The 13,648-nt window shown below is 39.4% G+C and overlaps 1 protein-coding gene and 1 long non-coding RNA gene across 2 annotated transcripts; both read left to right on the top strand.

The window, feature by feature from the left end:
* The first annotated feature begins 448 nt into the window (after positions 1–448).
* Positions 449–2,933, top strand: LOC130553040 (serine/threonine-protein kinase pim-2-like). Its single transcript, XM_057331778.1, has 6 exons — positions 449–605; positions 1,247–1,416; positions 1,536–1,911; positions 2,020–2,193; positions 2,417–2,703; positions 2,871–2,933. Exons 1-6 carry the CDS (start codon positions 449–451, stop codon positions 2,931–2,933), a joined length of 1,227 nt encoding a protein of 408 aa, XP_057187761.1.
* Positions 2,934–3,275: 342 nt separating this feature from the next.
* LOC130552763 (uncharacterized) lies at positions 3,276–12,519 on the top strand. The gene is made up of 5 exons (XR_008962784.1): positions 3,276–3,423; positions 3,647–5,035; positions 7,590–7,639; positions 10,113–10,246; positions 11,601–12,519. It is a non-coding gene; the product is annotated as an uncharacterized LOC130552763 (long non-coding RNA).
* Positions 12,520–13,648: the final 1,129 nt, after the last annotated feature.

Below are 13,648 nucleotides of genomic sequence, written 5' to 3'. Positions count from 1 at the left end.
AACTGAAAGTAACTGACATGCAACAGAAACGGACCTGTACTGAAGCAATGCAGAGGATTTTAAACATACATGCACACCGAATACCGAGAATTGAGTGACATGGCATTGAAAAAACCTCCTATTCGAGTTTTTTTCAACACTTTGTTACCAGAAGAAGTACAGAGCCAGACTCATGGACGAAGAGTGTGTCTAGTCCTCGGGTGCCTGCATCGCAAATATATTTTGTGAGAATATGCACACTCGCAATAAAGTTAACACGTGTTTATTTTTCATTCATTTCACACGTTGATCTTGTATTTGCAGAATGTTCTAAATGATTATGTCGTCACAATCACCGACGCTACTGGAGGCTATAAAAAGCCACGCAACGCTGAGAGATTACAGTCTTGTGATTTTGCTCTAAACGGTAACTTGAATTACTCGTAGCTCTCGGCAATTGACTGACACGATGTTTTTTTGCTGTTGCAAACAACGTAACGTTAGTGAGAAAGTTGAGAAGAAGGAGAAGGTGAAGAAGGAGAAAAAGACGTCCTGGTGGCGTCGATTCTTTAAGCGGAGATCAGACAGAGGATCTCCGAAAGACACACATTCAGTGGAGAATGCAGGTACATTTTATTAAAGCACCAATCCGTGACACCCTTAAATGTAAGACACGTGTCATGCAAAACTGATATGTAGTATTAAAATTACATTTACTTTTTAAAGTGTTTCTCAAATTTGAAAAGATGTGACGCGAAGAGTTGAACGTGATAGTCCTGCTCATGTCTTGACGCTTAGCAACAGACACGCTAACTTGCATCGCTGAACACAGTGTTTATATTTATTGAGAATTTTGTTGATATTTCAAACGAATTATTTCTTTATATTTATAATCATTTAGTGTATAATTTGTTATAATGTTGAATCAACCGACACATAGGAAAGAATTAGACAGTAATTGAGTTTAAATGGCTGAATTTGCGGAATTTGTTTGTATACGTTAGCAAACTTGACTAACCGCTATCACTGTTTTAACTTCGTTTAAAACGAAAAAAGTCAAATTTCTTGTTGGTTGTTCATCTTTCCCCAACTTTATATCTGTTCTAACTTGTAAACTGTGCTTCTGGTGGCTATTTAGACAAAATGTTGTGACTAAATGTTATCATTTGTAGGTCGCTATGGATTAAAGCGTTTGCCAAATGGACACATGTAAATATTGTAAGACAAAAATGACATTTGATTGAATATTGAGCTCATTTCATTTCAGAAAAGCCCAACACTGAGAAGCAACGGAGTCTGAAAAACGACTACAAAGTGGGCAAATCGATAGGTGCAGGAGGATTCGGAGCAGTTTATGAAGGGACGAGAAGATCGGATGGTCTTAAGGTGGCAGTGAAGTTTGTGAAAAAGAATCATGGGCTGCCATACGTCATTATTGTAAGTAAAATTGTAAGATTCTCTGTTTCTATTGAATTCCTTCACCCCTCTTCAGCACCGTCGCCCAGTTTGAAAACTTTTAATTTGTTGCCTAATCAACATAAACTTTGTTTTCTCAGCCTCACCATCCCATCCCCATACCGACAGAGGTGGCTCTTTTGATCCTAGCGAACAAAGGGCCCAGAGCACCTGAAATAATAGGCCTCATAGACTGGTATGATGAGCCTGACAGGTACATCATAGTAATGGAGCGGCCCCCAGGCTTCAAGACTCTGTCCAGATTCGTGAAAAAGTTTGGATACATCACAGAGGAGACAGCACATTGCATAATGCGCCAAGTCGTACAAGCTGTGCTCGTCTGCACTGAAAGAGGGGTCTTCCACCGAGACATCAAGCTTGAGAACCTGCTGATCAACAAGAAAACCATGGAGGTCAAACTGATTGATTTTGGGGCCGGTGAGCTCCTCTGGCCAATTCCTTATAGGTCATTCATAGGTGTGTATTATCCCTGGAAACTTTAGTATAAAATCAACACAGAATATATAAGGTTTAGATATAAGTACATCTGATTAAATAGTAAAACTGCCGATGTCTTTTTATCAGGCACAGATGTGTACTGTCCGCCCGAATTGAACATCAGAGGGAGCTACTACGCTGAGCCAGCTACAGTATGGTCCTTGGGGATTTTGTTGTTCCGGCAGGTGATGGGGCGCTACCCAAACAAAACAGACCACGCGAAGTTTGCCAAAGATAGGTGGTCCTCACATTTGTCTGCAGGTGAGACATAGAATAGTAATTTTAAAAATACATCTCTCATGACGTTTTAGGCAAAGAAACGGGAAGAAAAGCACTTGTATGGGTAATACAGGAATTATTTTCTCAATTGTTGATGGATGAGTTTATATTGTTTTTCTGACTTCAACATCTGACCCTCATCAATGAGCGACCAGGTATAAAGTCTATGGTAGTATTCAGATGTCTCTTTCCTTTCTCTGAACAGAATTCCGCCATCTGATTGGCTGGTGCCTACAGCAGAATCCAGACAACCGGCCTAAGCTGAAGGAAATCCTCCTACATGCTTGGTTTCAGGAATCACCTGAAGATCAAAGTCATGGCCCAGCTGCAAGACAAACAAATATTCCTGTGCCAAAAATGGCGCAGTTACTGCGCGTTCACACCGCCAGCGACACCCAGCGACAATGCGAGGCGATGCCATTCATTTCAGTGGAGGGCCGGCGACTTCCGGCGACACGAGCGACAGTGGCTGTATTGGCTAGAAGGGATACAGCTACCTCCACTGGGCATGCGCACTTCAATACCGGATGATTTTTGTCACGCTGACAACAGTTAATTACTTTTTCTTTAAATTATTTTAAGGTTAGGTTTAGGGTTGGGGTGGGTAATTCTATGACGAGATTTTGCATCACTTCCGGCCGTAGCTGTATCCCTTCTAGCCACAACCGACAGTGATCGTCGGCGACAAGAAGTGGACGTGTCTAGCGACGCGACAAAGATGAGATTTGTAAAGTTTGGATGCATCACAGAGAAGACGGCACGTAATGCGCCAAGTCGTACAAGCTGCGCTCGCCTGGACTGAAAGAGGGGTCTTCCATAGAGACATCAAGCTTGAGAACCTGCTGATCAACAAGAAAACCATGGAGGTCAAACTGATTGATTTTGGGGCCGGTGAGCTCCTCTGGCCAATTCCTTGTAGGTCATTCATAGGTGTGTATTATCCCTGGAAACTTTAGTATAAAATCAACACAGAATATATAAGGTTTAGATATAAGTACTTCTGATTAAATAGTAAAACTGCCGATGTCTTTTTATCAGGCACAGATGTGTACTGTCCGCCCGAATTGAACATCAGAGGGAGCTACTACGCTGAGCCAGCTACAGTATGGTCCTTGGGGATTTTGTTGTTCCGGCAGGTGATGGGGCGCTACCCAAACAAAACAGACCACGCGAAGTTTGCCAAAGATAGGTGGTCCTCACATTTGTCTGCAGGTGAGACATAGAATAGTAATTTTAAAAATACATCTCTCATGACGTTTTAGGCAAAGAAACGGGAAGAAAAGCACTTGTATGGGTAATACAGGAATTATTTTCTCAATTGTTGATGGATGAGTTTATATTGTTTTTCTGACTTCAACATCTGACCCTCATCAATGAGCGACCAGGTATAAAGTCTATGGTAGTATTCAGATGTCTCTTTCCTTTCTCTGAACAGAATTCCGCCATCTGATTGGCTGGTGCCTACAGCAGAATCCAGACAACCGGCCTAAGCTGAAGGAAATCCTCCTACATGCTTGGTTTCAGGAATCACCTGAAGATCAAAGTCATGGCCCAGCTGCAAGACAAACAAATATTCCTGTGCCAAAAATGGCGCAGTTACTGCGCGTTCACACCGCCAGCGACAAAATGTCAATCACATTTACACACTGCCTCCGATATTTACGTCCGTCATAAAAAAAAAGCATTTTGAGAGGCGTTTTGACAATCCAGAGAAACCGTACAAACAAGCGCCAAATACGAAAAAACGCATATGAAATTTTCGGACTGTATGTGCAAAGACCTTTACTGCAGAGTTTGTTTACAAATGTTACTAGAGCAACCAAAGCTAGGAATGCATTCTAACGACCTCGTTGCATGAGACTAGCGACAGAGTTGCTGGCGGTGTGAACGCACAATTAGACTTTCCGTTTCATCAATGCAAGTGTTTGAGACCGGAAACGCAAGTCTAGACTAGTTTTCACGGAACAAATATAATTCTACTAGTTTTAACAGAACAAATATAATTCTACTAGTTTTAACAGAACAAATATAATTCTACTAGTTTTAACAGAATAAATATCTCATTTTTTTTAAGACAACAAGGAAAAGGTGCTTTCGTTTGAAAAAACTTGCAATTAATGTGAAATTTGGTAAGCCTCACTAGACGCTCTCTTAAGAGTCTACTTAATAAATCCGACACTAAATAAAAAGTCTCGCTCTGTTAGGAAAACTGAGTAACTCTTGTCCATTACTCACAGAGAGATTCAACTCTTTTGTGAGTTAAGGCAGGTGCAGAAGACAAAGTTATGATAGAATAAAATAAACAGTATTAAATAACCGTAGCTGTGTTTCAATGTTCATTCTGACTTCATCTGACTAGAAACAGACTTACTGGCAAATTTGAGTGTTGCTTCACAACACTGCCCTGTTAAACCTTGAGATTGAGATATCTGTACTTGTGAAGGTATAATACATACTCAAAATAAGAATAACAAGAGAGTAAAGGGAAATATACAAAAGTTTCAGACTGTCAGTAAACACTGTTTGATTGCTGTATTTTAGATACATAAACATTTTTTACCATGTTTACCATATTGCTATGAGTTATACTGTGCTCTACAGCATAGAAATCATAATAGTTATAAATGCTAATAATAACAGTGTCTTGTTTTCCAGACACAAGACCATACTGTCCGCTCAAGTATTTTAACAGATGTGAAAGCAACGATGAGCCAACTACAATGTGGTCCTTGGGGATTTTGTTGTTGTGGATGGTGCAGTGGCGCTTCCCAAACAAAACAGAGTTTCAATAATCACAAGTGGTTCAGCAAAAACCTGTTGAAAGGTGAGACAGAAAATACATTTTCTGAACTTTTCATTTTCTTTAATTTACTCACCCTCACACCAGCCCAGGTGTATATGACACACAAGGTGGCACTGTTGCTCCTTTGAAAGAGAAAACACTGGTCTAATGTTTTTAGTGTTATGCTGCAGTCATGGATTACTATGCTCTTAAATTGTTTTACATACAATCAGAATTCTTGACAATGGGGAATTTGAAATGAATCCTCATTTGAATTATTTTTTGGATGTGTGTCTGCACAATTAAAAAATGGATATGGGTCAGCTGATCACAGATCTGACCTGCTGGCCTGAACCATTTAAGCCCACTGTAGTCCAACATCCTTTATTACATTCTTTGTAAGTGAATATAGATGCAGCGCAGAAGTCATGGTTGAAAGAGGAAGCAATGATCAAACACACCCCTGCAATGTCTATTTCCACTAGTGCTCAGAAAAATGGTTGAGGCTGGAGAAGATTCCAGCAGGAAGCACTAATTTTTGTGTAACGCAGGTCTCCTCACGTGCTAGTGCGTTTGTACATATTTGCCATTTCCCGCTACCCAACTGTGACGGTCTCTCCCTTTATCTTCTTTGCAGTCACCTGTTTATAATGAATAATGCAGCTGCAGTGCTGTGTGCATCTTTGAAAGCACGTTTGCCAAGAGGATCCTCAATCTTTGCTGACCACATGGTCCATTTAGTTACGTCTTTAAAAACAAACTTTATTAAACCTTTTGGCTCTTCTCTTGGGTCCTCTGGCATTTACTCTAGTCAAAGCAGGTTTAAATATAGCAAGTGGCCAGAGGCAACGAATTGAGAATTCAGGTGTGCAGTCATAGTTTGGGTAGTTTTTAGGCCTGGTTGTTTGGTCATTGATCAGTATTTTATCACGATTAACCATATGTTGGTTCAGCTGGTGCGATTGTGATGGAAGTGTTGAGAGATCTGTCTGTTTTTTTCCTATGCAAGTAATAATTTCACAATGTATTCTGTGCATTCTTCAAATCAAAAAGATTCTTCTAGAACGTTGTAAAATTTTGAGTTTTTAGAGTTTATTTTGCTTGTTTATTTATCATGATCTTGGTAGAAAGAAAGTCTCAAAATATAAAGAGTATAGTAAAAAAAACACGGAATCAGTATTCAAACATTATAAAGGATTTGTGTGAATGTATGGAAGAGGCATAATGTCATAAAACGGCAGCGTTCATACTCAAATATTCACTGTTTCTCAGTGGAATAAGAATGAGAAAATTCCCAGAGGACACTTGCGTTCCTCAGCGGTTTCTGTCTCGTAGCTTCATTAGAGTTCTCGATTATGGTTCAATTAGTATTGGTTGTTTCTCCTGAAATTCATTAATAGACACAAATGAGATCATTATTGACACACTGTACAGTAAGACCATATGAACAGGAGAGCATAGCCCAGCACATTTGCTTTTGGAATTGTTGTTTACATGCATATTCTAGTAGACTTTGTGTAAAATATGTAAAGGGTCATCAGGCCATCCGAGATGTAGGTGACATTGTTTCTTCAGTAGAACACTAAAGAAGATTCTTGGCTGAAACCATGTTCCTTGATTCCCATCTCTGCTTTTTGGCTCTCAAACATTTGCTTCTCAATTAATCTCATTGCAGTTTAGGGAAAACAGATGTGATATTAAAGAGGTCTCCTTTGTATTTGCAAATTGGTAGGTTGGAACATTGTGCTGTACAAACGATGCTTATGAATGACACATCAGATTCATGTTATCAAGCAGATATCAAACAGAACAACAGCACGAAACAAGCTGTTGATGTCCTCATTCAGAAAAGTAAGTGCCTGGTTTTCTGTAATTTAACTCTTTGAGATATTTTTCCTCCAAGCTTTGCTGGTGTGTGTCCTGTTTAATGGGCTGCAAGTTTCACTGGATTTACGGCGCAGTCTTTAAACCCCGAGATCTTTTAAATGGCTGTCTCAGGAGATGCACACATCTGATAAAATCCACTTAGTTCTACTAGTCAAGAAAAGGCGGTATATTTGCATGCCACCTCATTAACGTTTCCTTTTTGCCCTCCTTTTTTCTTTTGCTTATGCTTGGTTTAAATATATTTTTCATCTGTCTGTGTTTTCGTATTTAACATAAGCCACAAAGAACCTCCATGATATTTGTATATGCACATAGTGCAACTAACTGGTTGAAATTGAAAAGTTAAAAGGCCTATTAATTTTTCCAAGGAATGTAAAGATATATTCTTTATACAGCTGCAGAAAAAAATAAGAGACTAGTTTTTCTGAATTTACTATTTATAGGTATGCGTTTAGGTGAAATTATTTCAATTTTTTTGTTTCATCTGTGAATTACTAACAATATTTCTCACAAATTTAAAATAAAACGATTATTTCTATTTGCATTTATTTGCACACGATGTATTGGTCACAATACATCTAGAAATGCTTATTAAATAAAAATTGGAAAAGGTCTCTTATTTTTCTGTGGCAGTATAGTTGACTTTAAAGGTTGTGGACTGTATTCGTATTGGACTGTAATGGATCAAACTTTGCTTTTTATCTTACAGGATAGAAAGTAGCCCAAAATGACAGATGCCAACATGACCAACTACACAAGGTAATGTGACCCATTGTAGATATGTTCATTTAGCCGTTTTCTCTTACTTTATTTTTTCGAAGGAATTAGAAAGCAAAATCGATGCTTCCAGTTGATTAATAACTGGAACTTTGAACTTTGGTTCCATGAACCTCTGAACAATAACATGAACCTATGAACAATTCAACATTTAAGGTTTATTTCAGAACCCCTAAAGTTTGCAATTTGCAAAGTTTGAGATACAAACAAAGGCGTAATTGCAAAGTCAAAAGAGCAATTTATAACAAACAGACAGAGGCTTTAAAGCCAATAATTAATGTAAAACCAATGACTTCATTGTAAGTGAGAAATAGAAAAGCAAAGAGTAATTACAAGCATGTGATTGGCTAGTCTCAGCTCTCTGATTACAGTGACCTCTGCTGGTGAACTTGTGACATGCTTCCTTTGAATTTGACAGTATTTCACAGCTCACTGACGTGTGTATAATTAAATGCCCTGTTAGGCAGCAATCCAATGGGAATACTTGCCACGCTAGTGAAAGAGCGAATACAGTCCACTAAATGAATAAACTTTTTAATGAGCTCTCGTGTTCTCATATAGCCATTGGCTGATAAACGTTGCGGCCCGTGTCCGTTTAACTTCTTAATAGTGCTGCTCTTAAATTAAGCTGCCCGCAGTTTGTTCGCCAATTATTTGAAATGCTCTTAGAATGTGTGTGAGCAATTTTTAGCTGTTGTTTTGAATGTAGTATGAGACTTCTAGTAAAAAATTCTAATGCAAAATAAATGTTTTTGTTACAAATTTTACATCATAACCTCATATAAAGTTTCCCATGTCCTGCTTATTTTAATCCAATGCACATGCAATTTGGTCAATTCATAGATTCCTATTTCTTTTAGTTTAAACTTCACCTCCCTGAAGCAAGAAAAGTGGGTGTTTGTGTTGGTTTCGCATCGTAATCGTCATTCATACTTTATTATTTCGCCTGAAGCCTGTTCACATTAGCTTGTTTGTGTTGACATCATTGAGAAAAAAAAAAACGGTTAAAAGCATAAATGCTTGATAAGACTGCATAAAGGCATAAGTATTTATGAGTTTATTCTCTCAACGAAACGGCCCGCATTTTGCCGCTTACCGCATGTTTCCCTTTGAAAATGAACTAGACAATCGCGACTGCCGCATACGGTGTGAATCCGCCATAAGGGGCGTGGCTACATACGCGTGCTTCAGAAATTACACATTTTATCTTTAATAAAATTAAATGAATAATGCAGAATGCTGCAGTCTGACCATTTTCCAGGGAGTGTGTATGTTACGTTATGTTACCAACGCAATTCATCATGTTTTAGTAAGTATGCTGATGATTTTCAATATTAATGTTGCAATTAATTCAGTCTCGCAGTCAGTAGCAGTTCACTGGGGGGGAAATAATCCTGTTGTACAAAAGGAACGTGTGCTTCAGGCAAGCACAGATTCTACAGGTGTCTTCTCCTGATGAATTTCTGGTATCTTCTTTCGCCGCCTTAATTTTATTTTGTCCAGTTTACAGGCTGACAGACAAAGATGTTGTGACGTTTTCGCCTCTTTGCCGAATGAGATATGAAACGCGCTCTGTAGAGCAGTTTGTCCGTTTAGGGCTACTGTAGAAACAACATGATGAATTCCATGCAAGAGGACCTGCGGTGTATTTACATTGAAATAGCTCATTCTAAGGTATTAAAAACACAATGATTCATTATGTAAGATCTTTATACACCTGTGAAGACATTGTTATGTATATTATATTGTATTTCTGTCAATAGATCCTCCAAAAAAATGACACATTGGACCTTTAACAAAAATATTACGACGACAAAGCTGAGATGGAAGATGGAGGCCGACAAATCACCACCATTAATCCCAAACGAAACCTTCAGTTTAGCAAATCCGTTCCGGCCCTGACGGCAGTCGGCCCTTGAAAGAATGAGATTGGATGAGGTTGTTACAGTAGCTTTCACTTTGCTGCGAATCTACAGCCAGAATTCCTCTTTCATGAACATGTTTGTCTTAGAAATGGGAAAATGATGTAAAGCCAAGTTATCTTCCTCCTCTCATCTTTCACTCTCAGCTCGGAGAAAATGGTTTCTCTGAACTGTTGTTAACATCCTCGGCCTCCCATCAGAAAGTGTTGATGCAGAACTATTTGCAATTCGTGAAATGAAGTAACGGGCAGCGTCGTAAATACAGCGAAAGATGAGGGAGGTTATTGCTTACTGCGGCAAAGAGGAATCTGCCCAGATCATTCTGGATATGAATTAGTCTGACAGGAAATTACTGTTATTTAGAATCAAAGTAGTTCGGAAAGTTTTTTCCCCTCTTATGAATATTCTAATTAGCCATATATTTGTACATCAGAGTATTATAATTTTGTTGTATGCCAATTTAAAGAAATTACAATGTATATATATATTTTTTTGTATTATTTTTGTATTATTTATTGTATTTATTTGGCCAGAGCCCTGAATGTGGGCAGCAAGAAAGTGCTGGTGGCATCTCCTTAGATGGTTGAAGACCAAACACCACAACATTCATTGGTCTAGGAAGGCCAGAAGACCTCTTGACCAGGAGCTGATGATGGATTTGGATCAGGTAGGCTGTGATCTTCTTGATTCTATCTTGGCTGTCTTGGTTTGTGGTGTCTTAAAGGTATGCAGAGCATCATTTCAGAACACACCACCACCATGAACTTGTGTAGGGTTGTTTTCTTTGGGCCTTCCTAACTTCATAATGTCACTGAAGTGCTAGTATCGTGCTCAGTCAGGGCAGACGTGAAAATCCGATGATTCACTGTGTGGAGGGCAGCGCACAGGTCTAGTAAGATAAGGAATGATGATTTGGAGTTTCTCTCCAGCCTCAGGGTGTCCATGACGGACAGCAGGGAGGTCTCTGCGGGCTAGCGGCTTTTAAGGCTGGATTGGTTATGGAATATATATGTCTATATTTATAGCACCGTGCTCATTGCTAGGATTTACTCCGTTGTCTTGTGTTAAGATTAATCTCCAGTGCCTGCCCTTGCATTTTTCTAGATATTGTTTAACGCCTTGAACAATTGCGCCTCTGAGAACAATGTTTCTGAAACCCATAAATATAGCCATTTGTCATGTTTCTCCCCGAATCAAAAGCACAGAAGCTCGGCTGGCTTAAATTCAATGAAGGGAGAAAAACCGTGGTGGCGGTTGGTGGGCGCCATTTGTAAAATTCACTCAATTTGAATGAATTCACATGAAATAAATGTTAACAGTCCTGACAGGTCATTAATATAGTGCTGTGTTGTGATTTAATGAGGGAGCATTGAAATGGCAGGGGGAGGCGGCGGCGGCGGTGCTCCGAGGATGAGAGAATTCGTATTTCTGGTTAACTGTTGTCTGCTTTCCAGGTGCGCGCGCTCTCTCTCTCTCTCTCTCTCTCTCTCTCTTTCTCTTCTCTTCTCTTCTCTTCTCTTCTCTTCTCTTCTCTTCTCTTCCGCTCTCTCTCACGCACACTCTCGCTCTCACGCACGCACACTCTGCTTCCCCATTATAAGCAATTCACATTTGTAGATCAGCCATCACTGTTAAAGCAAATGCTTGTACATTTTTGATGCATTAAGAAAAATGGCCTGATAATTTTCCAGGGCTCAAAATTATTATCTTGTAACTTTAAACAAGCTCAGTGTAAAGGCCAAAAATGTTTCTGACCTGTATTCTGTTTTTACTCATGCAAGATACAAGGAAAGTAAATTGAAGTGGAGTAAGTGAACTTTATAGAGCGTTCACACTGACAGGAATTTGAGGTGGCAAAGTAAAGTGGAATCTTTGTCATTTAGGATTGGCATTTGTAGATGGAGAATGTGTTGTAACTTTACCAAATTTCAAATAAAAATATTCTTTCTATTGCATTTATTTGAAGAAAATGAAATCTTGAGCAAAATAACAGAAAATATACTCTTCCTTTATTTAGTCAGACATCTGTAAGGCTCCACGAGCTGACGGAAGGACGATGCCACACTGGGAACTGAAGGAGACTGGTGATGGTTTATTGCAGGGAGGAACAGGTAGGGTTGCCAACCATCCTGTATTATCCGGGACGTCCCGTATATTGAGCCTGCCTGATTTGTCCCGTACGTGACTTCCCATGTCCTGTTTATTGACTGGTCCGTGGATTGAAGCAACAGCAGCAGCAGCGGTGGTGATGAAGACACTTGCGAATGATATTACTGACACCTGTCATCTAATCACAGCCCCTCTGACACGCATCAGTTACGTTAAAGTAGGACAAATTGCGGCATTGTTTCTGAATCTGCAAAGCATGCATCAGTCACTCACATTCACAAATACGAAGCAATGACGTCTTGCCTATGCTAATTAGCACTGCTGCAGAGATCAGATTTTGTCCCGTATTTCATAGTAACAAAGTTGGCAACCCTAGGAACAGGTGAACAGAAGACAGGTAAACAAATCCGAAACAACAGGTAACATCCACAGGTAACTTAATAGCGAGCCGTCGCTAGAACAAAACATAATACAACTATTATACATTTAGGCCTGACCGTGAACAGAACAAAACACAAGGAATATAAAGGGTCCAGGGAATGAAGATCCGGTGTGGGTGCCATCATGAGTATCGGGTGCGGGTGTAATCAAAGATGGTTACGAACTGGTGCAAAGGATTATGGGGAGTGTAGTCCGTGACTGTTAAAGATGCGGTGAATAAGAGTCCATGGAGTGAAAACACGGGGAAAGCTGGCAGGGGAACACAAGGGGTCAGACAGGACCGTTACAACATCAAATACTGCTTGGAAAACAAGTTCATATTCAATTATAAAGAGTACATAACTAGGGATTTTTAAGGTCCTACTTTGGTTTATGGAGTGTCCAACAACAAGTTTATGTGCATAGAAGGTATAAAAACACTATTCTTTCGTAATAACAGGCAGTTATTCTTACCTTACTTCTCGACTGACTCTCAAATGATTCGCTCCGCAATTCATCTGTCTAATCCCCTCCTTTCCGCTAGCCTAGTCTGATGTGATTGGTCAGATAGTCTAGTCTGATGTGATTGGTCAGATGGTCTAGTCTGCTGTGATTGGTCTACTGCGAATGAGGCTCACGAGCTACAGTGTTTGGGGGAGAAGAGTGTTCGAGTTTTCGCGGGCAGTCCTAGCAAAACATAGGTGGGGACTGATGTATGTAGTGACGTAAATCTGCGGCGGTTCGCGAATCGGACTAGGGACGACTCGTTTGCGTGATTCAGAGTCGACTCCCTTTTTTCCAAGCCAATAACTTTGTTATTCATTCACCTTCGGATTTACAACTTGGCAGACTGCTTACTTTCAAACACGGCAACATTACACACTACATGAAATGTCATTTTCATGATCTCATGTTATGTACTCTTTAAGCAATATGTATTTATGGAAAATGTATTTAGGAAAAGTAAAAAAAAATGTATGTGATAACCTCGATTTTTATCACAGTTTTCATGTGTTCTGTCATGTTCTCAGTCTTTCACATTGCTGTTAGATGACTTTGTCACTCTTGAGGTTTGATTTTATTGAAATTTAGCGAAGACTTTGTCCTACGGAATAAGAATCTTTAGTGGCAAAATAACTGGTTCTTAGTTTTTTTTAAAAATTAGAGTGACATATTTTTTACCAGTTTTTCAAAAGCTATGGACACGTCTGCAGCCCATCAGTAACATTACAGCATCTTGCCATGGAAACGCCCAATATAACTACCAACAATACAACCACTCGATAAAATTGCCATTTTACCAGCCTGAACTGACCAAGAGAATGTAAAGAGTAATTGTAGAGAGAAAGCCAGCCGCCATACAGTCCCTATAAAAAAACATTCCGCCCTCTTTTGAGGTAAAGCATGAGACCAATTATCTGGGTCTCTTACTGTTGGTTATTTCAAATGAGTGATTCTCTTTGACTCGACTCCTTTTTTTTTGTGGCGACGTTCTTTCTTTTCAAGTGGTCCTGTAAACACAGACCAATTAATGATGTTT

The sequence above is a fragment of the Triplophysa rosa genome, linkage group LG4 (assembly GCF_024868665.1).
Source record: "Triplophysa rosa linkage group LG4, Trosa_1v2, whole genome shotgun sequence".
Lineage (NCBI taxonomy): Eukaryota > Metazoa > Chordata > Actinopteri > Cypriniformes > Nemacheilidae > Triplophysa > Triplophysa rosa.
Note: the sequence above shows the minus strand (reverse complement) of the source record. Positions and strands in the feature narration are given on the sequence as shown.